This window comes from Dasypus novemcinctus, chromosome 8, assembly GCF_030445035.2.
Source record: "Dasypus novemcinctus isolate mDasNov1 chromosome 8, mDasNov1.1.hap2, whole genome shotgun sequence".
Taxonomy (NCBI): domain Eukaryota; kingdom Metazoa; phylum Chordata; class Mammalia; order Cingulata; family Dasypodidae; genus Dasypus; species Dasypus novemcinctus.
In genome coordinates this window covers 12104757-12129590 of record NC_080680.1, presented here as the reverse complement: position 1 = coordinate 12129590, position 24834 = coordinate 12104757, and the positions used below count along the sequence as shown (strand labels likewise).

Sequence of the window (24834 nt, the reverse complement as noted above, 5' to 3'; positions counted from 1 at the left end):
ATTTTTTTAAAAGTCAGAAAATATCTGATGAAATTATTATAGGTAGGTGATATGACTATAAGTGTTGAGCCCTAAAATACTATTATTAGAGACTTCCTTCAACTGGGTAATACGTGACACAAATAAAAAGTAAGTAGTTCTTCTTCATACTCAGGATATAAAGACAGAAAAAGAAATAGAAAAGTATCCCAATCACAACAGCAAAGAAAATGTAAAAAGCTAGGAAGAAATTTAACAAAAGGAGTATAAGGAGTATTCACAACTTTACTAATCAATGTAAAATAAAGGCTGACAACTACCTTTGAGTGTACACTTTGGATGGACTGTATGCTTTATTAATATGTATCAATAAAATTAATTTGTTAAAAAAAACAACAGAAAGGTTAAAAAAAATTCAGACCATGTTTCTCAATGGGAATATTTAATACATTAAAGAATGTCAACCATTTCCACAGTGTAATACATCATAATCAGAATTCCAATTTGATTTAAGACCTCAAAAAAAAAAAAAAAAGATTTCAAAGTTCATATGGAAGAATGACTATTAAAGACTATGAGAAAAATTTGAAAAATTAATTGTAAAATATGGCCAGCCCTATCCCATATTTGAAACTTTTATAAAGTCTTTTTTTTGCTTCAAAAATGATATGATAACAACACGATAGCCATTCAGACAAATAAAACAGAAAAGAGAGTTCAAACACAGGTCCAAACATAAATGGGAATTTGATATATAAAATAGGCTGCATTATAAATGAGTAAAGATGATTTGTTCAGTAAACAATGTTAGGACAATTGGACATCTAGCTGGAAGAAAATATAGCCAAACCCCTACATGTCCCATCAGATACAAAAATAAACTCTTGATTAATTAAAGATCAAAAATGAAAAAACCAAAATATTACTTTAAAAAATAAGAAAAATAAGTACTTCGACTTGAGCTAAAATAAGCCCTCTAAAACAAGACAGCAAGCCCAGAAAGCACAAAAGAGGAACTATACATGATTGGAAACAAATGAACTTATTTAAAGCAAAGTCCACGGAAGAATAATATCAAGGAGTCTTTGCCACTCAAATAGGAAATACCAAGTAACGCAGTAACCATATGATGTTTCTGAAGCCACACTGCCTGGGTCTAACTCTTGGGCAAGTTACTTAAACTTCTTGTACTTCAGTTTTCTCAGGTGAAAAATAAAGATGGTAATACTCTGCCTACCTCATAGGGTGCCTGTGAGAGTTAAACAATATACACAAAGCACAGCAACACGGTCAGTATTAAGGTTGGGAAGCCAAACAGAACTGGCATGGAAGGGCCTCTGGCACTCTGAAATAGTCCAAATTGGAAAGGATGGAATACTCAGAATAGGGCTCAGCAACAATGGCCTGTAGCCAAAATCAGCCCACTGCCTACTTTTTTTTTTTGGTTGTAATTTTGTATTTTAGCCTTAAAAATATCAAAAGAAGAATAATATATCATGATAGGTGAAAATTAAATGAAATGTACATTTCGGTGTCCTTAAATAAAGTTTTATTGGAACACAGTCATTCTCATTCACTTATATTTGTCTATGACTCCTGGGGAGCTACAGCAGAGACCATGTGGTGAACAAGGCCTAAAATATATACTATTTGGCCCTCTACAGAAACGTTTGCTCACCCCTGCTGAGGGATTGAGTTATGTACCTCAGAAAAAACACGCTCTTAATCTTAATCCATTTCTGAGAGTGTGAATCCATTGTAAACAGGACCTTTTAGTGAGGTTATTTTTAGTTAAGATGCAGTTAACTGAATCAAGTCTTAATCCCATTACTAGAGGAGTTACAGAGAAGGCTACAGAGTGAAGGCCACAGTAAGAAGCAGGAAGTCAGATGAACCCAGAGGAGAGAGGAAAGACATCGTATATGCATCAATAACCACGAGACAGAAAAGTCAAGGACCAAAGACTGCCAGCAGCCAGCCTCAGAACGCCACAGCCTTCAGGCAGAAAGCATCCCCTTGCTGATGCCTCAATTCCTAACTTCTCCTAGCCTTAAAACTGTGAGCCAATAAATTCCCAGCCAATCCATTGCATGGTGTTTGTTTTATCAGCCAGGAAACTAAAACATCTATACCAAAGCACTCTCACTGTTTAAGAGTAAAGACCTTTTTGTTTTGGCAACTATGGAAGGCCCCAGCCTGGAGGTCATCTTCCAACCCAAGAGCTCCAACATCTAAGCCTGCCTGTAGTCACAAGTCCATAGCTTGCACATGGGTTTCTCTTTCAGAAGATGCCTGCTGAAAACAAACAAACAAACGAACAAACAGGACAACACAATTGCAAAGGAAACACAAATCAGTTACCTACCCCAATCATCACAGACCTTCGTTCAAAATCATAAACTTAAGCATTGTCATGTGTTTGAGGAAAAGTGTGTGAAAGAGAAAAATCATGACAACCAATGGAAAAACTGACCATAGATGAAAGAGAAATAATGCAAAATACATCTGGATCCTTTAAACACAAAAAAAGCAATTAGAGAATATGAAAAGTTTCCTGGAAATTAAAAACATTTCCATTACGCAGATAGTCAGTAAGTACTCTCTAAATCATACAGATCAAGAAACAGTATAAAAATACCAGTTAAGTATAAAAATTTTATTAAGTTGATAGCCACCACAAAAACTAAAATCAGACATGATAAAAAGCAGTTACCTCTAGGGAAAAGAACCTTACAAAATAGGAGAGGAGATTTCTTTACTTTTTGCAGAACATCTTTTAGCCCTATTTTTCCTTTTTTATAAAACCCTTACTCATGTGTCACTTCCATGATTAAAAAAACAAAATGTAACTAATCACAATTCATTCCAAAACTACTATGCCCCTACCTTTTCTGCCTTTCCAAATTCCTATTTTGGTTCTTGAATTCCTAAAATTATCTGGTTCTGTCTGGAATACTGGGCTGCAGCCAGGCAAGGACTGTCGGAGATTTATTCAAGCAACGGCAGCCACTAGATGCTCTTAGTTAGAGTCAACCCTATTTGAAGCACATCCCTATCACCAAACCCATTAGCTCACATCCATTCTCTCTTTCATGGATTTTAATACAGAGTTGTGGCAGAGCAGTAAGCCCAAAGCTAGGACGAAAGTATGAAGAATATGGTTCCTCTGTTAGCTTGCTTTCTTACATGGACTGAGAAAGAAGCTCCACAGGCCACAGCTCAGAAGTTGCTGAGAAAGCCAAGATGTCCTGTTTACAGACAATGTCAGAAACCCAGAGGAGAAACTATCCCACAGGCAATTAGAGCAGGGCAGGGATTTGATCTCAGACAGGTCTCCTGAATCCCTGATGAGGGCCTTCCCCCCTACCTTACTCTAAGTTCACTTAAAACAAATTTGTCACTTATTAGAAGCAGAGTTCACTTCCAGCAAAAGTAATGAAGAATGAGACTCCCTCCCCTCTGTTTGAGAACATCAGGCCTCCCCAGGATGGGGTACAACATCTTCCTGCTCATTGTATGGGTCTCTACCCACTTATATAACATACTACGACATGATGAGCACCCACACACTCCCTAGAAGCCTGCCCCAGGTGCACCCTGTGCCAGATGCCCCCCGTTAAACACCTTAAACCAGTAACCTTTCCTGATTATATTTTCTAAGGAGTTTTCTCAACATTATAGTTTCAACCAATACCTGATAATCTCCTGTGTTCACCTGCTCCCCCCCAGCCCTGCCCCCAATTCCTTGGACCATCTAACCCATCCTCCCAACCCAAGCCCCCCTCAAGCCTGCAAAGTTCAACTCAATAGTATCCCTATGCCTGGAAGGACAGAGTAGTGTGTCAAGCCCTCAGCATTGTTGCAAGTTTCTATGAATCTTGTCCTCCAAGCAGTAAAGCTTGTCGCTGTGGGTCCTGAGGGGAGTGGAAGAGAGGAATAGAATAGATAGAAGAGGGGGTAACTGGGGGGCAATGGAAGTGTTCTGCATGATCCTGCAATGATGGATACAGGCCATGTTAAATTTCACCAAAAATTTATAAAACTGTATAGTCTAAAATGTAAACAATAATGTAAACCAAAATTTAACCAAAAATTTATAAAAGTATACAGTCTAAAATGTAAACCATAATGTAAACCATAGTGGGACCATGGTTAGTAGCTATGTTTCAGTATCTGTACATCAGTTGCAGCAAATGTAATATCCACACGTAAAAGGATCATTGCTGGGGAAGGGGGAAAAGGGTTTGATGCTGGGTATATGGGAGTCCCCTATATTTGTTTTTTTACTGTGACCTAAAAAAAATTTAAAGACATAATTTAAAAATTTTAAAAAAGGATGTAGACACTGAGAAAAAAATGAAAAAGATTGCCTTGTCACTATATATATAGGGCAACACCTATTACAGTGATGAAAGGTAAAATGTCAAAAAAAATTTTTTACTGTATTTTTCATTTTTTAATACCCTAAATTATTTTTTATTTAACTTTAGTTTTTCTAATTTATGTACTCTATTTCGAATCTTTAAATCTATCATTACTATTTCATTTTCCTATTAATTGAATTTGGCAATATATTAGACTTCATTTTTTAAGAAGTTTTGGATCACAGAGGGGTTCAGCTATGGCAGGGGAGCAGCACTGATGTGGGATGTCATTGATGGGGGATGCATGGGTGGGAGGGAGTTCTCCAGGGCATGCATATAAGGTATATAGATATGTTTCAGGTGTTTGCTGGGTATTGACATAGTGGGTAGAATTTCACAAGACAACTGAAGGAGTGCTGGTTCCCATTCTGGGGAACTCTGTCACATTCCCCAGTAGAACAGCAACAATCCTTCAAGTGCAGCGGCAAAGATCAGTGAAGAAGGATGGTCCAATGAAGGGCCCTTGATACTGATGACTATGCTTATGAAACTGTGTGCCTGAGATCTCAACTAGGCCTAGAGCAGCAGGGTGCCTAAGAGTTACCTCCTGAGAGCTTCCATGTTGCTCAAATGTGGCCACTCTCTAAGCCAAACTCAGCATGTAAATGATTACCTTCTCCCCAGTGTGGGACATGACTCCCAGGCAAGAGCTTCCCTGGTGCTGCAGGATTACTACCAAGCACCAGCTGGTGATGCAACTAGAAAAAAAACTTGAATAAAAGGGGGAAATAGTAAATATGAGTTTATATGGCTAAGAGACTTCAAAATGAGTCAGGAGGTCATCAGAGGGGTCATGTTTACGCACGTCTCAGCAGGATCTCAGAGGCAGCCAAAGCAGATACAACCCCAAGTACTGGTGCTCCTGAGTACTACAGACACACCCAGGTCCTATGGTCATGACAGATGGCTCTGGAGTTTAGTGCCTCGTCAGTGGGCCTACTTTGGAACTTGTGCTCCTGAGTGTAATAGAGTTGGACTCAGATGTGACCTCTCTAAACATGCCTCTTCTGCCACATTTACTGAACCTATGATGGCGCTGGGGTTGGTGTATGCTCAGGAGACTTGAATCTCTGGACTGGCCATGTGCCAGCTGGGCCCCGGGCCTCAGCAGAGTTGCAACACCTACTCTCCAGTTCATTGAATTTACCCAGGTCAGCTAACAGGGAGGTGAGGATGGTGAACCACCAAACCAGGAAGCTGAGGGAGTCTACAATGGCAAGCAGGAGAATCCCATCCATCAGCCATGTGGCATCTAAGCCCCCTCTTGATTTAGAGGTGAAGCTGACATCGCCATCCCAGGGTCCTCCGGAGTGGACTTATTGATGTTCTACTATAGTATTACTGTGACTCTAGCATGGAAGAAATTGTGTCATTGATGTGGAGACAGTGATCATAGGAGTTGCTGAGGGCAGGGAGAAGGAAGAAGAGGTGTGACATAGAGGAATTTTCAGGACTTGAAGTTGTCCTGAAAGATATTACAGGAATAGATACAGGACATTATATATCCTGCTATAACTCACTGATGGGACTGGGAGGGAGTGTAAACTACAATGTAAACTATAATCCATGCTGTATAGCAGCGTTCCAAAATGTATTCATCAAATGCAATGACTGTGCCACACTGATGAAAGAAGTTGTCAATGTGGGAGGAGTGGGGTGGGGGGGAATGGGGGTATATGAGAACCTCTTATATTTTTTAATGGAACATTTTGTGTGATCTATGTATTTAAAAAAACAGTAAAAAAAAAAAAAAAGTAATGAAGAATGAGAGATGAGATCCATCCCACAAAAAGAGAATTTATATAATTAAGTATGGCACTAAAGATGCCCCTGCTTGCCTAGGGCATTCAAAAATGTGAAGTAATCTACAAAGTTTCCCAGAAAAATATCCCTACGAGGTTGTGTTCCATCTATGTGTGACTCCCAGACAATACTCCTGGATTTCAGTAAGACCATATAGTTCAAGACACAAAGACACCTGCCTTTTCTGTCTCAGTTTATACTTCTATTAAGTTAGAATAATAATAATAATGAATACCCTTCTTAGCTGCTGTGAAAATAAAAGGAGAAAATGGATATGAAAACTTTTTAACTCTAAGTGTCAACAACATTGGGGAAATACTAATCAAGTTATCAAGATCTGAATACTAGTTTGCACATGAGGTAACTAAAAGCTATAATTATCTGGGCAAAACCACCCAGTGAGACAGCATTAGTCCCACTGTGGAGGATCACATTACTGAGTGGTTTCAGAATCAAAATCCAGAGTTGTTTGCAAGTGTTTGATGAGTGACATGGCAACTGTCAACCTAGGCATGTGCAAACACAGCCTCCATCAGGTGCTGCCAGAAATATCCATCTCCCTGAGGTGGTGCAGCAGAAAGTCAAGAGTATGTCATTTGAGATCAGTCAGACTTGAGTTTCAAGCATGGGTCCACCACATGTTAACACCATGTATGACCTGGCACAGTAACTGAGCCTCCCAGAGACTCAGATTTCACATCTGTATGATGGGGATCCTACCCCTCACCTCAGAAATTCTCTATGGTTGAATAAGATCATAAACACAAAGAGCTTAGCTTAGACTGAGCACCATGATAAACATTAAATCAGCACCCATCTTCCCCTTCCCAGGGGCCAGCTCACCTCATGTAAATCCCATGCACGGACAGTGCAGTCTGAGGACACAGTGCAAACCACAGACTTCTCCCTCCCATCAAACCTGTACTCATTGGTTGAGATGTAAGCAAGTTCTTCTATTTCTCCTGTAAGAAAACAGAGACTGGTCTTGAACACAGACGGCTTGGGATTTGAATACTCACCTTGGTAAAAGGGTAGGCAGAAAAATCGTTCCTCTCTCTCTTTCAGGAGCAGAGTAGGTTCTCAATTACCAGGCAAGGGTGGACAGGAAAGAGCTAAGGCTTTAAGGTTAGAAATTGGGTTTCAATCAAGGATTGCCCAACACCCACCAGTCATGTGACCTTGACCAACTCTCTCTTCTCTTTGTTTCTGATGGTTTCTCCTTTATAATAGATGTAATGATCCCTTCTTCATAGGGTTATTCTGAGGATCAAATGACATAACACAGATATAGAACCCAACAAGGTGTGTACTTATCAAGTGGCATTTTCCAATTCATTGGCTGAGACACCAAATCCCATGAGATTCTACAAGGCTGAGAGTGGGCAGTGAGAATGCACACAGATGCTACATTCCCCACCTTATACCTTGGTGCCCGGCAATGGCCTTGCAGATGAAGTCCTTCTCTGGCCGCCCAGATTCCATTCGGAGCTCCAGCTCAGATCGGCAGAGATAATACTGTTTCCATGTTTGTGTGCTTGGGATCATTTGGGAAATTCTGCAAGAGGACCAGCGTCTCAGGCACAGCTGCCTAAAAAATATACACCCATAATTCCAGGCATGATACAGTAGTCATTAGAAGCAAGAATTTTGGAGTCAATAGGGCTAGGTTTGAATCCTGGCTTTGCCATCTAGTAGTTATGAAACCTTGGACAACTCACTTTGCCTACCTAGGACTCAGTTTCCTCTCCAATAAGTGCTTTTTATGTATCCAGTTAATCTTCATAACAATGCTTTGAAATAGGTACTCATATTATCCCTATTCTGTACATGAGGAGATAGGGGCAGAGAGAGGTTAAACAACTTACTCAATGTTACACAACCTGGATTTAGGAGGTACATTTTTTGATGTTTCCAACTATTATTGTTGAATTGTGTATTTCTTGCTTCAATTCTGCCAATTTTTCTTCATGTGTTATAGGACTCTATTATTAGGTGCATGTATATTTAAATTGTTGTATCTTCTTGATGGATTGACCCATCTATCATTATAAAATGTCCTTTGTCTCTAGTAACAATTTTTGCCTTAAAGTCCATTTTGTCAGTATAACCATTACAGTTCACTTTTGTTTACTTTTTGTCTGGTATATCTTTTTCCATTCTTTTATTTTCAATCTATTTGCATCTTTAACTCTAAAATGAGTCTCTTCTAGACAGCATATAGTTGGATCATATTTTTTAATCCATTCTGCCAATCTCTACCTTCTAAAAGGAGTGTTTAAACCACATATATGCAATATAATTCTTCATAAGGTAGATATACATGCATTTTACCATTAATTTTCTATATGTCTTATGTCTTCTTTTGTTACTCTATTGTCCCATTACTGTCTTATTTCGTGTTTAACTAATATTTTCTAGTGTACTACTTTAATTCCTTTGTCATTTATTCTGCTATATATTTTTAAGTTATTTTCTCAGTGGTTACTTTGGAAATTACAATTAAAATCTTATCACAACCTCATTTTGATTAATAACCAACTTAACAGTATATAAAAATTTTGTCCCTATATGATCCATTTCCTCCCCTATTCCTCTGGGCTTTTATTGTTCTGTATATGTCTCTTAGTTTCTAGTTCATTTATCAAGTTGTTCAATGTTTCCTTATTGATCTTCTGCCTAGATGTTCTATCTATTAATGTGAGCAGTTTATTGAAGTTTCCAATTATTATCGTAGAGACATCCGTTTCTCCCTTCAGTTTTATCTGCATTTCCTCAGGTATTTTGGGGCACCTTGGTTAGATGCATAGATATTTATGACTTATTTCTTCTTGGTAGATTGTCCCTTTTAATAATTTATAATGTCCTTCTTTGTCTCTTATAACAGCTTTGCTTTTGAAGTTTATTTTTTCTGATGTTAGTATAGCTATCCCAGCTTTTTTTGGTTTGTTTGTTACTGTGTGCATGAAATATCTTTTTTCAGCCTTTCACTTTCAACTTATTTATATTCTTGGGTGTAAGATAAGTCTCTTTTAGACAGTGTATAGATGGCTCATATTTTTTTTTGTCCATTCCACCAGTCTATGTCTTTTGATTGGGGAGTTTAATCCATTAACATTCACTGTTATTAATGTAAAGGCAATACTTTACCCATTTTTTATTTCATTCCTCAGACTGGATCTCATCAGGATCTATCTTAAAGTTCACTGATTCTTCCTTCTGCCTGTTCAAATCTGCTGTTGAATTTTGCTAGTGAGTTTTTCATTTCAGTTGTACTTTTAAAATCTATTTAGTTATTTTTAAAAAATAATTTATACCTCTTTATTAATAGTCTCTGTTAGGTTAGATATTGTTCCATATGTCCCTTTAGTTCTTTGCATGATTTTCTTTAATTCTTTGAACATACTTAAAACAGCTGATTTAAATTCTTTGTCTAGTAAGTCCAATTCTAGGCCCCCTCAGGGATGGTTCCATTGGCTGCTTTGTTTCCTGTGAATAGACCATACTTTTTTGTTTCTTTGCATGTCTCATGACTTTTCGTTGAAAATTAAACATTTAAAGTAAGATAATGTGGCAACTCTGAAAATCAGATCTGTCCCCTCAAGCTTGTGTTTGTTTTTTTTTAGGAGGTGCTGGGGATTGAACTCAGGACCTCATACAAGGGAAGCAGGTGCTCAACCACTGAGCTAATCCACTCCCCAATAAGAGTTGATTTTTTTGTTTGTTTGTTGTTTTTAGGAGGTATCAGGAATCGAAAATGGGACCTTGTACATGGGAAATAAACACTCAACCACTTGAGCTGTATCTGCTCCCTAGTTTGTTGCTTTTACTGTTTGTTTAGTGGCTTTTCTGAACTCCTTCTGAAAAGTCTACATTCATTATTATATATGGCCACTGAAGTCTCTGCTGTTAGCTTAGTGGTCATCTAATGATTGGGCAAAGATTCCCTTAAAAGTCTAGAAACAATAAGTCTCCTAGACTTTACCAAGGAGCTCTGTGTGCATGTTGGGTTATGCTGACAACTCTGTCTTAGCGTTCATCTCCTGCTTGTGTAGAGCCTTAAGGTCAGCAAGATGTGAGAGCTTAGGACCTCCTCAGGTCTTTCCTGAGCAATCACACTGTCCTGGGCATACACACAGTTCTGTTCCAACCAAAGAGCTAATGCACACTTCTAACCAATAGTTCTAACCAAATCTAACCAAAAAGCTATTGCCTACTGTACTGAAGAAATGACGAATTTACTAGGTCATGAGGCATTAGAAAAAGTAACTTGCCTAGCATTTTCAGTTGAAATTAAAAAGGTACAGATTTAAAATATATGGTCCAGTTAGCCATGTTTATTTACTGTGTTCATGAAGATTCTGATGGGCCTGGATAGCCTTTGGACATGGGTCCCACAGTAAGCAAAATATCAGGAAATTACAGGTACAGGTGGCTTTTTAAAAAATTACATGTGCACTTTAATAAAATTTCCTGGCATGCGGTCATCTCAGCTTAAGAAACATAAACCCAGTGTGATGGTTTGGAACTGTACATACCCTAGAAAAGCATGTCCTTAAATCTAATCCATTCCTGTGGGTCTGAACCCATTTTAAGCAGGACTTTTTGATAAAGCTACTTCAGTTGTAATCCTTCTCAATCAGGATGGGTCTTAATCTTGTTACTGGAGTACTTTATAAGAGAATGAAATTCAGACAGAGAGAGAAAGAAAGCCATGGTAGCAAGAAGCTATATCAGTGAAACCTGGAAGAGAGGGGAGAGACCAGGAGATGACATCCTCTGCTTTACCATATGACAGAGGAACCAAGGATCCCAGACAGCCAGCCCCAGGACACCACAGTCTTCAGGAAAAAAGCACCACCTTGATGATGCCTTGTTTTGGACTTTTCTTCAGCCTCAAAACCATAAGCTATTAATTTCCCATTGTTTCAGCTAATCCATTTCATGGTATTTGCTTCAGCAGCCTAGGAAACTAAAATATTCAAGTGTTTTCATAAGGTCAAGAATACAACAGGAATGACTCTAGCTAGAAAGTCTGATACCAAACACTATGAAATGGTAATGAACTGAAAACCCATTTGTGACTTGGCCTGCAGACAGCTGAACAATTTGCTTGTGGGACCTGGAGGCACAGCATGGCGATACATGATACTACATGGAGGTTAGGTGATGTGCTGAAGATTTTTTAAACTGCTGAAAGAAATATGCTTTTTACTGATGGGGAAAATTCCTACCCTGACTTAGGAGCAAAGATTAGAACAAAACTAGGGTTTGGGGTTGACATACCATCCATTTAAACATGTGAATACTGCTGTTCAAGGATTCTCAAAAATAGTTACAATTCATGATTCAATTCATTTATTTCTAGTGAAACAACTTCTTTGAATACCACATTTGGCAAGATATAATCATGTTCACTTACGTACAGAAAAATTGATATCCTGAATTGAATTTTATAACTAGACTTCATTTCTTAAATTCTAGAGATGAAGACTGAAATCCAATAAAATTTCTCTTAATTCAAAACTGACAAAAAAGACTAACACTGCTTTTCTAATTAATATTACTTTAAATAAAAAGTGAATAAAAATCAACAAATACAAAAGTGCTGTATGATACAGAGAACCAAATATGGTAAGAGTAGCATTACAGAATTCTCAAATATCTCAAAGCATACTTAACCTAAAAATAAAAATCATGAAGCAAACATTCCATGTTCAGAACCTTCATGTGTGAACAGCTGTTTTCATCATGGTGACTAAAACTAAACATAGCTCCTAGTTGACAGAGTCAAGGCTATATTCTGTATTGTATTCAGCAAGAGACAGGAAATCTGACAATTACATCTTGGTACAAAAGAAAAGATATCAGTTTCTAAAGGAAGAATTAATTGGAAAGAAAAAAATTAATAATTTAATAAATAAAATGTTTTTATTTTCTATTTTAATTTTTTTCAAGTTTATTTAAGTTCTAATATCATACATGTTTTTATGGCTTTGTTATTATATGAAGCTCAATTAAAATAAAAGTAGCTTGACTATATTTCTGTGCATTTGTTGTCTACTAGCAAGCTGCATTCATTTGCTATATATTGCTGCCCCTAAGCTTGGTCCTCTGCCTTATTCTAATCTCTCATTTGATGATAAAATTTTATACTTCAATATTCTATAATGAAAGAGTCTTATGTCTCTAATCAGGGAGGAGTTTCCTGATGGTTGGGGTTGTGGATTAGCCCTTCTTATTTAATCAACAGAGCCAGAGCTGTAGAAAGTACTCCTATGACTTATTCAGTGTCCCCTTCCCTCCACTGAGTACCTTCGGATCTTCCTCCACTCACCTCCACAGTTCCTTGGTCCTTGATGCCTCATTCCAGACCTACAACGAGAGAGAGAAGAAACTATCTGGTCAGTGGATAAGAAACTATCTGGTCAGTGGATATGCATTTGCAATTAAATTGCCAGGCCCTGTGAAGGGAAGGGGGGCTAAATCAAACAAGATCCCTGCACTGAAGAAAATTCGTCCTGGAAAATCAGAAACATATGCAGACATTCAAATTAAAACAATCACATAAAAGAGTGGAAATGGAGAGAATGACTAACTCAATGAGGGCAGTTGGAGGTGGGCCAAGGGGCTTAGAGAAGTGATCACTGATCAAGTCCTGAATGATGACTGGCTGAGGCATTCCAGGGAGTGAGAGAATAGCTTGAGAAGAGATTTCTAAGTGTGAAAAAAACCTGGTGAGTAATGTGCCTTCATTGAAACACAGGGTTCCAGGTGGGAGGGAAGGAGAAAAGAAGTCAGAGATCGACTTAGAACCAACCCCCAAAAGCTTTAAAGGCAGAAACAGTGAGGGGCTACTTGAGAATTTTGAATAGGGTAGTGACAAGGTAAAACTAAGTTTTAGGAAAATCACTCTGGCTGCTGTTAGAGGCAAGGATCTTAAATGAGAAAAGCAGAGGGTGCCATAAGAAGGTTACTGCAATGGAGTAAATGTAGGCACTGGCCAAGGAGACTGTTCTCTGCAGGAAGCTCAGGGTGCCGCTTGTCTCCTTCCCTCAGGCCCATGCCTGCCTTGGAAATTCATGGACTCTCTACTGGATTCTGGAGTAGGCTTCAATGGGAAATGGTGGTACAGCCCCTCTGATGGTCCTAACCCAGGAAAAACCATCCTCTCTGGGCCCATGCTTCAGCTTCCACAATGTTTGCTCATGTGCTAGCGCAAAGTTTCACAGCCTTTAAAAAGTCTTCCTAAGAAAGGAAGGTTATCAGTAAAAGTACCTAATAGTATAAAAAGAGTGGTGAAAATAAGATATGATGTACAAAAGCCAAAGGACAAAATGGGTGAAGTACTGCCTTTACATTAATAACAGTGAATGTTAATGGATTAAAATTCCCAATCAAAAGACACAGACTGGCAGAATGGACAAAAAAATATAAACCATCTATACACTGTCTAAAAGAGACTCATTTTACACTCAAGGATATAAATAAGCTGAAAGTGAAAGGCTGAAAAAAGATATTTCATGCATACAGTAACAAACAAACCAAAAAAAGTGGGGATAGTTATACTAACATCAGAAAAAAAAAACTTCAAAAGCAAAGCTGTTATAAGAGACAAAGAAGGACATTATAAGCTAATAAAAGACACAATCCACCAAGAAGAAATAACAGTTATAAATATCTATGCATCTAACCAAGGTGCCCCAAAATACCTGAGGCAAACGCTGATAAAACTGAAGGGAGAAACAGATGTCTCTACAATAATAATTGGAGGCTTCAATAAACCACTCAAATTAATAGAACATCTAGGCAGAAGATCAATAAGGAAACAAGAAATTGAACAATTGGCAAATGAATTAGAAACTAAGAGACATATACAGAACAATGCCCCCCCAAAACAGCAGGATATACATTCTTGTCAAGGGCTCATAGATCATTCTCCAGGACTGGTAACATGTTGGGTCACAAAACAGGTCTGAATAAATTTTTAAAAATTGGAAAGATACAAAGCACTTTCTCTGATCATAATAGAACATAGCTGGAAATCAATAACAGATGGAAGACACATAAATCTTTGAAGGTTAAACAATACACTCAAAAACACCCAATGGGTTGAAGAAGAAATTGAAAGAGAAATCATTGAGTATATCATGCCATATGAAAATGAGAACACAACATATCAAAACTTTTGGGATGCAGCAAAAGCAGTGATGAGAGGAAAAATTATAGCTCTAAACACCTACATTAAAAAGGAAGAAAGAACTAAATCAAAGACCTAAGTAAACATCTGGAAAAACTAGGAAAAAAAAACCCAGCAAACTAATCACAAACCAAACTGAAGGAAAGAAATAGTAAAGATCAGGGCAGAAATAAATGAAATTGAGAACAAAAAAAAGGTTAGAGAGAATCAATAAAACCAGAAGTTGGTCTTTTGGGAAGATCAACAAAATCAACAAACCCTTAACTAGAATGACATAGAAAAGAAGAGAGACTATGCAAATAAATTAAATCAGAAATGAGAGGAGGTACATGATTACTGACCCCACAGAAATAAAAAGAGATCATAGGGAAGCGGATGTGGCTCAAACAATTGGGCTCCTGTCTACCATATAGGAGGTCCAGGGTTCAATGTCCAGGGCCTACTGGTGAAGGCAAGCTGGCTCATGCAGAGTGCTGGCCCACGCAGGAATGCTGCCCTGCGTGGGAATGACACCCAGCGTAGGAAAGCCACCCTGCGCAGGAGTGCCAGCCAACACAGAGAGCTGGCACAACAAGTGACACAACAAGAGACACAGTGGAGAGAAAATAAGATGTAGCAGAACAGGGAGTCGAGGTGGTGCAAGAAACTATTCACCTCTGTCTCACTACAGAACATCCCAGGATTGGTTCTGGGAGCTGCCTAATGAGAATACAAGCAGACACAGAAGAACAAGCAGTGAATGGACACAGAGAGCAGGGAATGGGGGGAACAAGGGGAATGGGGGGAAGTGGGGCGGGGAATAAAAATAAATCTTTAAAAAAATAAAGAGAAATCTTTATATTTAAAAAAGATCATAAAAGAATACTATAAACAACTATATATCAACAAAGTAGACGACCTAGATGGAATGGACAAATTCTTAGAAACACACAAAAAACTACACTGGCCTTAGAAGAGAAGACCTCAACAAACCAATTGCAAGTAAAGAGACTGAAACAGTCGTCTAAAACCTCCTAACAAAGAAAAATCCAAGACACATCGATCAGTGGAACAGAATTGAGAACCCAGAAATAACCCCTCACCTATATGGTCAACTAGTTTTGACAAACCTACCAAGTCAATGTTAACAGGACAAAACAGTCTTTTCAACAAATGGTGCTGGGGCAAACAGATATCTATAATGAAAGAGGACCCCTATCTCACTCCCAGTACAAGAATCAATTCAAAATGGATCAAAGACCTAAATATAAAAGCCAAGACCATAAAATACTAGAAGAAAATGTAGGGAAACATCTTCAAGGCCTTGTAGTAGGTGGTGGTTTCTTGGACCTTACACCCAAAGCACATGCAACAAAAGAAAAAACAGATAAATGGGACATCCTCAAAATTAAACTTTTGCACCTTCCAGGACTTTGTCAAAGGGTGAAAAAGCAGCCCATCCAATGGGAGAAAATATTTGGAAATCACATGTCAGATAAGGGTTTAATATCCAGGATATATAAAGAGATGTTATAATTCAACAAAAAAAAGACAAATGACCCTATTTAAAAAATGGGCAAAAGAATTGAAGAGACAGTTGTCCAAAGAAGAAATACATATGGCAAAAAAACACATGAAGAACTGCTCCACATGACTAATGATTAGAGAAATGCAAATCAAAACTACAATGAAATATCATTTCACACCTATCAGAATGGCCATTATTAAAAAGAGAACTACAAGTGTTGGAGAGGATGCGGAGAAACAGGAATACTTATTCACTGTAGGTGGAAATGCAAAATGGTACAGCCACTGTGGAGGACGGTTTGGGAGTTCCTAAAAGAAGTTGAATATGGACTTGCTATGTGACCCTGCAATACCACTACTGGGTATATACCCAGAAGAATGGAAAGCTGTAACACGAACAGACATCTGCACACTGATGTTCAAAGCAACATCATTCATGATTGCCAAAAGTTAGAAACAACTCAGGTGTCCATCAACAGATGAATGGATAAACAAACTGTGGTCTATTCACATGATGGAATATTATGCAGCTGTAAGAAGAAATGAAATTGTAAAACATATGACAACATGGATGAACCTGGAGGACATTACATTGAGCAAAGCAAAAGGACAAATACTATATGACTGCGTTACTATGAACCAAATACATTGTATAATATATTACATGGTTTTTAAAAAAATTTATATATATCCAATACAAAAAAAAAAGAAAAGAAAAGAAACACCCAAGACAATGCTTCACAGGTGAATTCCACCAATCATTCAAAGAAAAGTTAATACCAATCATGCTTAAACTCTTCCAAAATTATTGAACAGGAAGGAACATTACCAAACTCATTCTATGAAGCCAACATTGCCCCAATACCAAAGCCAAATAAAGATATTAAGAAAAAAGCAAATTACAGATGCATTTCCCTAATGAATACAGATGCAAAAATCCTCAACAAAATGCTTACTCATCAAATCCAACAGCACCTTAAAAGACTTATACAACACGATCAAGTGGGTTTTATTCCAAGTATGCAAGGGTATTCAACCCAAGAATATCAGTGTAAAACACCACATTAATAAATCAAAGAAGAAAACTCACATGATCATCTCAACTGATGCAAAAAAGGCACCTGACAAAACGCAGCATCCCTGATAAAAAATTTTTTTTTTAATTCCAAAAGACAGAATAGAAGGAAATTTTCTCAACATGATAAAGGGTATCTTGGAAAAATCGAAAGATGGCACTGAACTCAATGGTGAAAGACTGAACTTTCCCGTTGAGACTGGGAACAAGACAAGGAGGCACAGTCACCACTGTTGATCAATATTGTGCTAGAAGTTCTAGCTAGAGGAATTAGGCAAGAAAAGGAAATAAAAGGCATCCGAATTGGAAAGGAAGAAGTAAAACTTTTGCTATTCACAGATGATATGATCCTATACCTAGCCACAAGAGTTAATAAACAAAGTGGTGGGATACAAGATCAATATGCACAAATCAGTATTCTATACAATACTCATAAGCAGTCTGAGTAGGAAGTTGGGGAAAAAATTCCACTGACACTAGAGACTAAAAGAATCAAACATTTAGGAAGAAACTTAGCCAAGGATGTAAAAGACCTGTATTCAGAAAACTACAAAACATTGCTAAAAGAAAACAAAGATGACATATAAATGAACGGACATTCTGTGTTCATGGATGGGAAGATGAAAATGTCACTAAGATGTCCATTCTACCCAAATTGATTTAGATTCAATGGAATCCTGATAAAATTTCCAAAAGTCCTTTTAGCAGAAATGGAAAAGCCAATTTCCAAATATATTTGGAAGGGTAAGGGACCCCAAATAGCCAGAAATATCTTTAAAAAGAATAAAGTTGGAGGACACTCACTTCCAGATTTTAAAGCATATTATCTAGTTACAGTGGTAAAACAGCATGGTACTTGGATAAAAACAGACCTATAGACCAATGGAACTGAACTGAAAACTAAGAATAGACCTTCACATGAATTTTGGCAAGGCTGTCAAGTCTGTTCGGCTGGATCACAACAGTCTACTCAACAAATGGGGCTGGGAGAACTGGATATCCACATCCAAAAGAAAGAGGACCCCTATCTCACATCTTATACAAAAATCAAGTCAAAGTGGAGCAAAGAACTAGACATAAAAGCTAGAACCCTAAACTCCTAGAAGAAAATGTAAGGATACATCTTCACGATCTTGTGGTAGGTTGTGGTTCTTAAACCTTACAACCAAAGCACGAGCAACAAAAGAAAAAAAAAGATAAATGGAACCTTCCCCAAATTAAACACTTTTGTGCTTCAAATGATTTTGTCAAGAAGGTGAAAATGTAGCTACCAATCGGAGAAAATATTTGGAAACCAAATATCAGATAAGGGTTTGCTTTCCATTCTACATAAAGAGATCACAGAACTCAAAGATAAAAAGATAAGGAACCCAATTTTTAAATGGGCAAAAGATTTGAATATTTTTCCAAAGAACTACGAATGGCCAAAAAAAAAAAACACACGAAAAGATGTTCAACATCACTAGCTATTTGGAAAATGGAAATCAAAACTACAGTGAGATATTATTTCACACCTTATAAAACAGCCATTATTTTAAAAAACAACAGAAACCTGTGTTAGAGAGGATGTGGAGAAATAGGAATATTCCTTCACTGTTTTTTTTTCTTCCCCTCCCCTTCCCCCACCCAGCTGGTTTTTTGCGATCTGTTTCCATTTGTGGTATGATCTTCTGTATCTATTTCTCGTTTTGTTTTTTCTTCTCTTCTTGTCTTTCTCCTCTAGGATTCACCGGGATTCAATCCTGGGGACCTCTGATGTGGAGAGAAGTTCCCTGTCAATTGCATCACCTCAGTTCCTGGTCTCTGCTGTGCTTCACCTTTATTCTCCCCTTTGTCTCTCTTTTGTTGCGTCATCATCTTGCTGTGTGACTCACTTGCGTGGGCACTGGCTTACTACACAGGCACTCAGCTTACTGCGTGGGCACTTGGCTCACCACATGGGCACTGGCTCACCACATAAGCACTCACGCAGGCACCTGGCTTACCGCACAGGCACTGGCTTGCCGCAGAGGCACTGGTTCACCATGCGGCCCTCATGTGGGCACTCGGCTCGCCATGTGGGCCCTCACACAGGCACTCTCAATTGGCTCACTATGCGGGCACTTGGCTCACCACGTGGGCACTCATGTGGGTACTCAGCTCACCATGCAGGCACCCACATGGGCACTGGGCTCGCCATGTGGGCACTTGGCTCACTGTGTGGGCACTCGGCTCACCATGCAGGCACTCAGCTCGCCACACAGGCACTGGCTTGCCATGCAGGCACACTTTCTTTTATAATTGTGATCATGTTGTGATATGACCTAGTGACTTATATGTTAACAGACAGATAGACAGAATAGAATATTGAAAGTGAGCTCAGTGGTAGATGAGGATTGTGGATAACGTACAAAGACATGAATGTCCTATGAACTAGAGCAAATGTACATCACTATTACAACATGTTAAGAATATGGGGATACATGGGGAAAATACAACTAATAGAACCTATGGACTATAGTGAATAGTAATATTGTAATATTGTTGGATCAAGGGCAACAAAGGAACTATATCAACGCCAAGGTCAACAACAGGGGATAAGAATGTAGGAATCTGTCTTTCTGAAGTAATGAAGACGTTCTAAAACTGTCTCAGGATGACAGCACAACTCTGTGATGAAACTGAGTCACTAAATACACACTTTGGATAGACTGTATAAGGCATGGGACCATATCACACAGTGAACCTTGAGGTGAATGATGGACCACAGTTAATAGTACAAATATAAGAATACGTGTTAATGAACTGTAACAAATATACAATAGTAATACATGGTGTTAATAGGGTGGTTTATGGGGAAATACACATAATGTAAGTTATGGACTATAGTTAGTAGCAATGTTTGGATGTTCTTTTATCAATTATAACAAATGTTCCACAGCAATGCAAAGTTTGGGGAGTGGGGATGTGAATGGGAATACCATAAGTTATGCGTAATTGCTTTTTTTTTTTAAAGATTTATTTTTATTTATTTAATTCCCCTCCCCCGGTTGTCTGTTTTCTGTGTCTTTTTGCTGCGTCTTGTTTCTTTGTCCGCTTCTGTTGTCGTCAGCGGCACGGGAAATGTGGGCGGCGCCATTCCTGGGCAGGCTGCACTTTCTTTCGCGCTGGGCGGCTCTCCTTACGTGCGCACTCCCTGCGCGTGGGGCTCCCCTACGCGGGGGACATCCCTGCGTGGCAGGGCACTCCTTGTGCGCATCAGCACTGCGCATGGGCCAGCTCCACACAGGTCAAGGAGGCCCGGGGTTTGAACCGCGGACCTCCCATGTGGTAGACGGATGCCCTAACCACTGGGCCAAAGTCTGCTTCCCCATAATTGCTTTTTGATAAACTCACAACTTCTCTAATAAAAAAATGATTAAAGCAAACATAGAAATTTTTTAAAAATCTTCTTGGCTGGTAGGAATGTAAAGATCATATTTTCAAAATCATACCAAGCAAGATTCTTTTCTTCTTTTTCACTAAGAGGCCCCAGGGATGAACCCAGGTCCTCTCATATGGCAGGTAGAGGCTTTATCACTTGAGCCACATCCGCTTCCCTCCTTCACTGTTGGTGGGAATGTAGAACAGTGCAGCCGCTGTAGAAGAAGTATGGCAGATCCTCAGGAAGCTAAATATAGAACTGCCATATGCTTCAGTAATCCCACCACTAGGAATATATTCAGAAGAACTGAAAGCAGGATCGCAAACTGACATTTGCACACTGATTTTCACAGCAGCAGTATTCTAAATTCCCAAAAGATGGAAGTAACCCGAATGTCCACCAACTGATGAATGGATAAATATAATGTGGTATATATACATGATTAAATATTATTCAATCATAAGAAGATGAAATCAGGATGCATATGAAAACAGGGATGAACCCTGAGGACATTATGTTGCATGAAATAAGCCAGACACAACAGACAAGTATTGTATGGTCTCATTAATATGAACTAAATATAATGTGTAAACTCATGAAGGTAAAAATCTGGAGTATAGGTCAGTAAGAGACAGAATGAGGGTTGAGAAGGCAGAGCTATGCTGAAGGTATGTTGAATTTTTAATAAGGTTGATTGTAAATGTTTGGAAATGGATAGAGTTGATGGTAACACATTACATTGCTGATTTATAATTGCGATCATGTTGTGATATGACCTAGTAATGTATATGCCAACAGACAGAAAGACAGAAAAGAATATTGAAAGTGAGAAATAAATAAATCTTTAAAAAAAAAAAAACCAATTGCTAAAGAAACTATATCACTGATGTGGAGACAGGGGCAACTGGCTGAGGGCAGGGAGAGGGAAGAAGAGATGAGATGTGGGGGCATTTTTGGGACTTGGAATTGTCCAGAATGATATTGCAGGGACAGATGCTGGACATTATATATCCTGCCATAACCCACCGAATGGACTGGGGGAGAGTGTAAACTACAATATAAACTATTATCCATGCGGTGCAGCAGTGTTCCAAAATGTATTCACCAAATGCAATGAATGTGCCACAATGATGAAAGAAGTTGTTGATGTGGGAGAAGTGGGGTGGGGTGGGGTATGGAGTATATGGGAACCTCTTATATTTTTTAATGTAACATTTTTTTGTGATCTATGTATGTTTTTTTAAAAAGGCAATTAAATTTTAAAAATTAAAAAAAAATAACCAATTGGGATCTTATTTTTCAAATGTGCAATTATATGTAATACACTCTGGATCACTCAGTTAGATTTTGGCCTTCCCGATGACACCATAAGGCAGGTATTACTGACTTCATTTTACCCAGGGAGAAACTATGATCCAGAGAAATTGGTGCTTCCAAAGGGTATAAGGCACCTTCCTTTCACACTCTGCCTATAGGCTATCCCTTGCCTGCTGCTGTGATAACTAGATGATTTTAAGCAAATCACTCACTGTGTGATAGTTTACTTGAAAAAATGAGGATGAAAACCCAATATTTTACTTAATATATTTAAAATTATAATTACAGAATTCAACTAAGGATCTGATGAATCTTTTTGAAAATAATATAATGCATTTTAAGTTCCTTAGAGAAATACACTCACTCAACAAATATTACTGAAGGTACACTAAATGCCTAGCCATACACTGGGTGCGGGAGATGCAGGCATGAGAAAGACAAAATCCCCGCTCTTGGAAATAAGTCTAGCACCGGAAAACAGATAGGAAACAAATACATTGTAGAATCATTTAATTGCAGTGGTGCTGTATTCTACAAAGTAAGAGTACAGTGTACTTGTAACCATGGGGTGGCAGTGCATTCAACAGGTACTTACTGAGCACAGCTATGAAGGAAAAAAGAGATGAAGAGGCTGGAAGGGACTGGGGAGTGGCGTTCTACAGCTAAGGAGGTCAGGGATTCCTATCCGAGACTGGAAGGGCGAGGGGTCTTCATGGCAAGAGCTGGGAATTTGGCTCTTCAGGCAGCGGCAACGGGAAAACCAAAAGCGCTGGAGAAGGAAAATCCAGAATATTCCAGAAAAGGTGGGAATGGAAAGAGAAACTATCCCGTAAAGCAATTTTAGGAATGAACCCTGATTGCAGAAGGCATGCATCTTGTTCACAGGCGCCGAGCACCACGCCGGACAGAGCAGGAGCTTAAAAATCTTTACGTGGATGGATGGATGGATGGATGGATGGATGGATGGATGGATGGATGGCTTTTAAAGCGACCCTCCCCAAAAGCCGCCGGAGGTTACCACCCTGGGGGTCGCCGGCCTCAGGTTTATTGGGCCGGGTGGCTGGAACTGAGGAGACACGCGCGCCCTCGGCCTGCATCACGGATCCAGAGCATCCCGACGCCATTCCTTCAAAGAGGGGAAACTGAGGCCCCCGAGAAAAGCCTGGTCTTGGACTCATAGAACCCAGGGTCCGTCTCCTCCCGGTATAGAGTGCGTTACCTTGTCCACCTGGGCAGCGCAGAGGAGGTCTCGCGCCTCCAGGAAGGAAAATACGTGCAGCAACTCGTGCAGACCCAGCTGCGGCTTCATCTCTGCGGCAGCACAGAAGCGGCTCAACAGCCACACCTTCGCCCGGGTTCTGCTCCACCCAGCTCGCCCCGCCCCGGCCAGCTCAACTCTCCCCGCCCCGCGCTGCACTTCCGCCCCGCTCAACTAGCCCCGCCCCTGCGTTTCCGCCCCGCCCCGCCGCTGCACTTCCGCCGCGCTCAATTAGCACGCTCAGCGCCGCTGCGCGTTTGTTACCCTAAGTCTGTGGCAATCCCCGCAACTCCGCTCCAATAGGTTAAGTACTGCCAAGGCCCTTTCCCTCTGCTCAAATAGCCAAGCGCCGCACAGATTAGCCCGTGCCCTACCGCCCTGCTCAGCCAGCGCCTATCCAGTGGCCACGCCCGCTCCACTTCCCTGACTCTCCCAGTGGACTTGATGCTAGCTCAGCTAGCGCCCTGACTCTCCACTTGCCCCTGCCCTTCCCCTGGCCCTCGCTCTTCTCTTGACCCCCGGTCCAGCCGCTCGACCTCGTCTTTCTGCTGACACCACCCCCCAGTCCCGACCTTGCCTGGTCCTGATCTTGGCATCTCCCAAGCCCAGCCGCTCGACCTCGTCTTTCTGCTAACACCACCCCCCAGTCCCGACCTTGCCTGGTCCTGATCCTGGCACCTCCCAAGCCCTAGCACTCAAAATTGACCTTGCCCTCGTTCTGGCCCTGGCCCTGGCTGTCACCGTCCCCTTCCTTTGCTCTGCCCTGGTCTTTGCCCTTCCCTTTGAGCTCTGAACCTGGCCTCTACCCTGGCTATCGTCCTGACCCTGACCATCATCCTGGCTCTTGCACTGGCCCTCCCCCTCCCCCTCCCCCCGTCCTTCACCCTCCCCTGACCCTGGCTCTTGCCCTTGCCATCGCTCAAATCCTTGCCCTGCATATCTCCTGTGCCCTCACTCTGGCCATACGCTTTGTGCTTGTACCAGCCCTAGCATTTTACCTGACCCTCACCCTCTTGCAGGCTGACGCCTTCACTTTACTAACGTTCATGCTTGCCCTGAACCTTGGCCTCATCTTGTTCCTGACCTTGGACCTCACTCTCGCCTTCACCATTGCCTTCCCAATGACCCTGATCCTAAATCTGCCCCTTAACCCGATGCTTCCCTCTCCATCACCGCTGCGCTTACCCTTACACCAGCTCTCACCTTCAATTCACGAACCTGGTGTGTTCCTCCACTTACTGGAGTCCTCTTTAATTTCTCTCTAAAATAAAGTTAAAGTATTTGGTATAGAAAATTTACACATCTTTTGTGGAATTTCCTTTGGAATTTGATGGTTTTAATGCTATTATAAAAGGCGTCCTTAATATTTTCAGCTTTCATTTGTTCCTAGTGTACAGGAATACAATTGATTTCACCTGTTGACTTTGACTCTTACAAACTTGCTAAATGTATTGCTTCTAAATGCTTATCAATTTTTTTTTTTTTTTTGAGGTACCAGGGCCGGGAATTGAACCCTGGACCTCATATGTGGATGCCGGTGCTCAACTGCTGGAGCCACATTGGCTCCCCTGAGTTGGTTTTTTGTTTGCTTGTTGCTTTTGTTTTTTGTTTTTAGGAAGCCCCCAGGCCTAAATGCAGGACCTCCCATGTGGGAAGCAGGGGCTCAACCACTAGAGCCACATTCACTCCTTAAGTCAAATTTTTGCTGTGAAAAATTGTCTTCTGTAATGACAATTTAATTTTCCCTTCCCATCTTTATGCATATTTTCTTGCTTTATTGCAAATGCTTAGTCATATAGCAGAGGGCCCATAAGGGGTTTGCTGTACTTAAATGATTAAAGACATTCTTCTCCATGCCCAGTTTGCTAAGTT

At 39.9% G+C, this 24834-nt stretch overlaps 1 protein-coding gene across 5 annotated transcripts in view; it reads right to left on the bottom strand.

Annotated features, from left to right (window-relative positions):
* Nucleotides 1-24834, bottom strand: part of CDK20 (cyclin dependent kinase 20) — a 68953-nt gene that overhangs the window by 28585 nt on the left and 15534 nt on the right. For 4 of the 5 annotated variants that reach the window (XR_009186729.2, XM_058301446.2, XM_071216585.1 and 1 more), the window contains exons 8-10: nucleotides 12541-12578; nucleotides 7631-7794; nucleotides 7050-7168 (exon numbers count right to left, since the gene is read on the bottom strand). Coding sequence is in view for 4 of the 5 variants with exons in the window: in XM_058301446.2 (XP_058157429.1) it covers nucleotides 7050-7168; nucleotides 7631-7794; nucleotides 12541-12578 (321 nt within the window). In the remaining variant the exon portion in view is untranslated. The remainder of the gene's footprint in view (nucleotides 1-7049; nucleotides 7169-7630; nucleotides 7795-12540; nucleotides 12579-24834) is intronic. The other variant, XM_058301447.2, reaches the window with a different exon arrangement.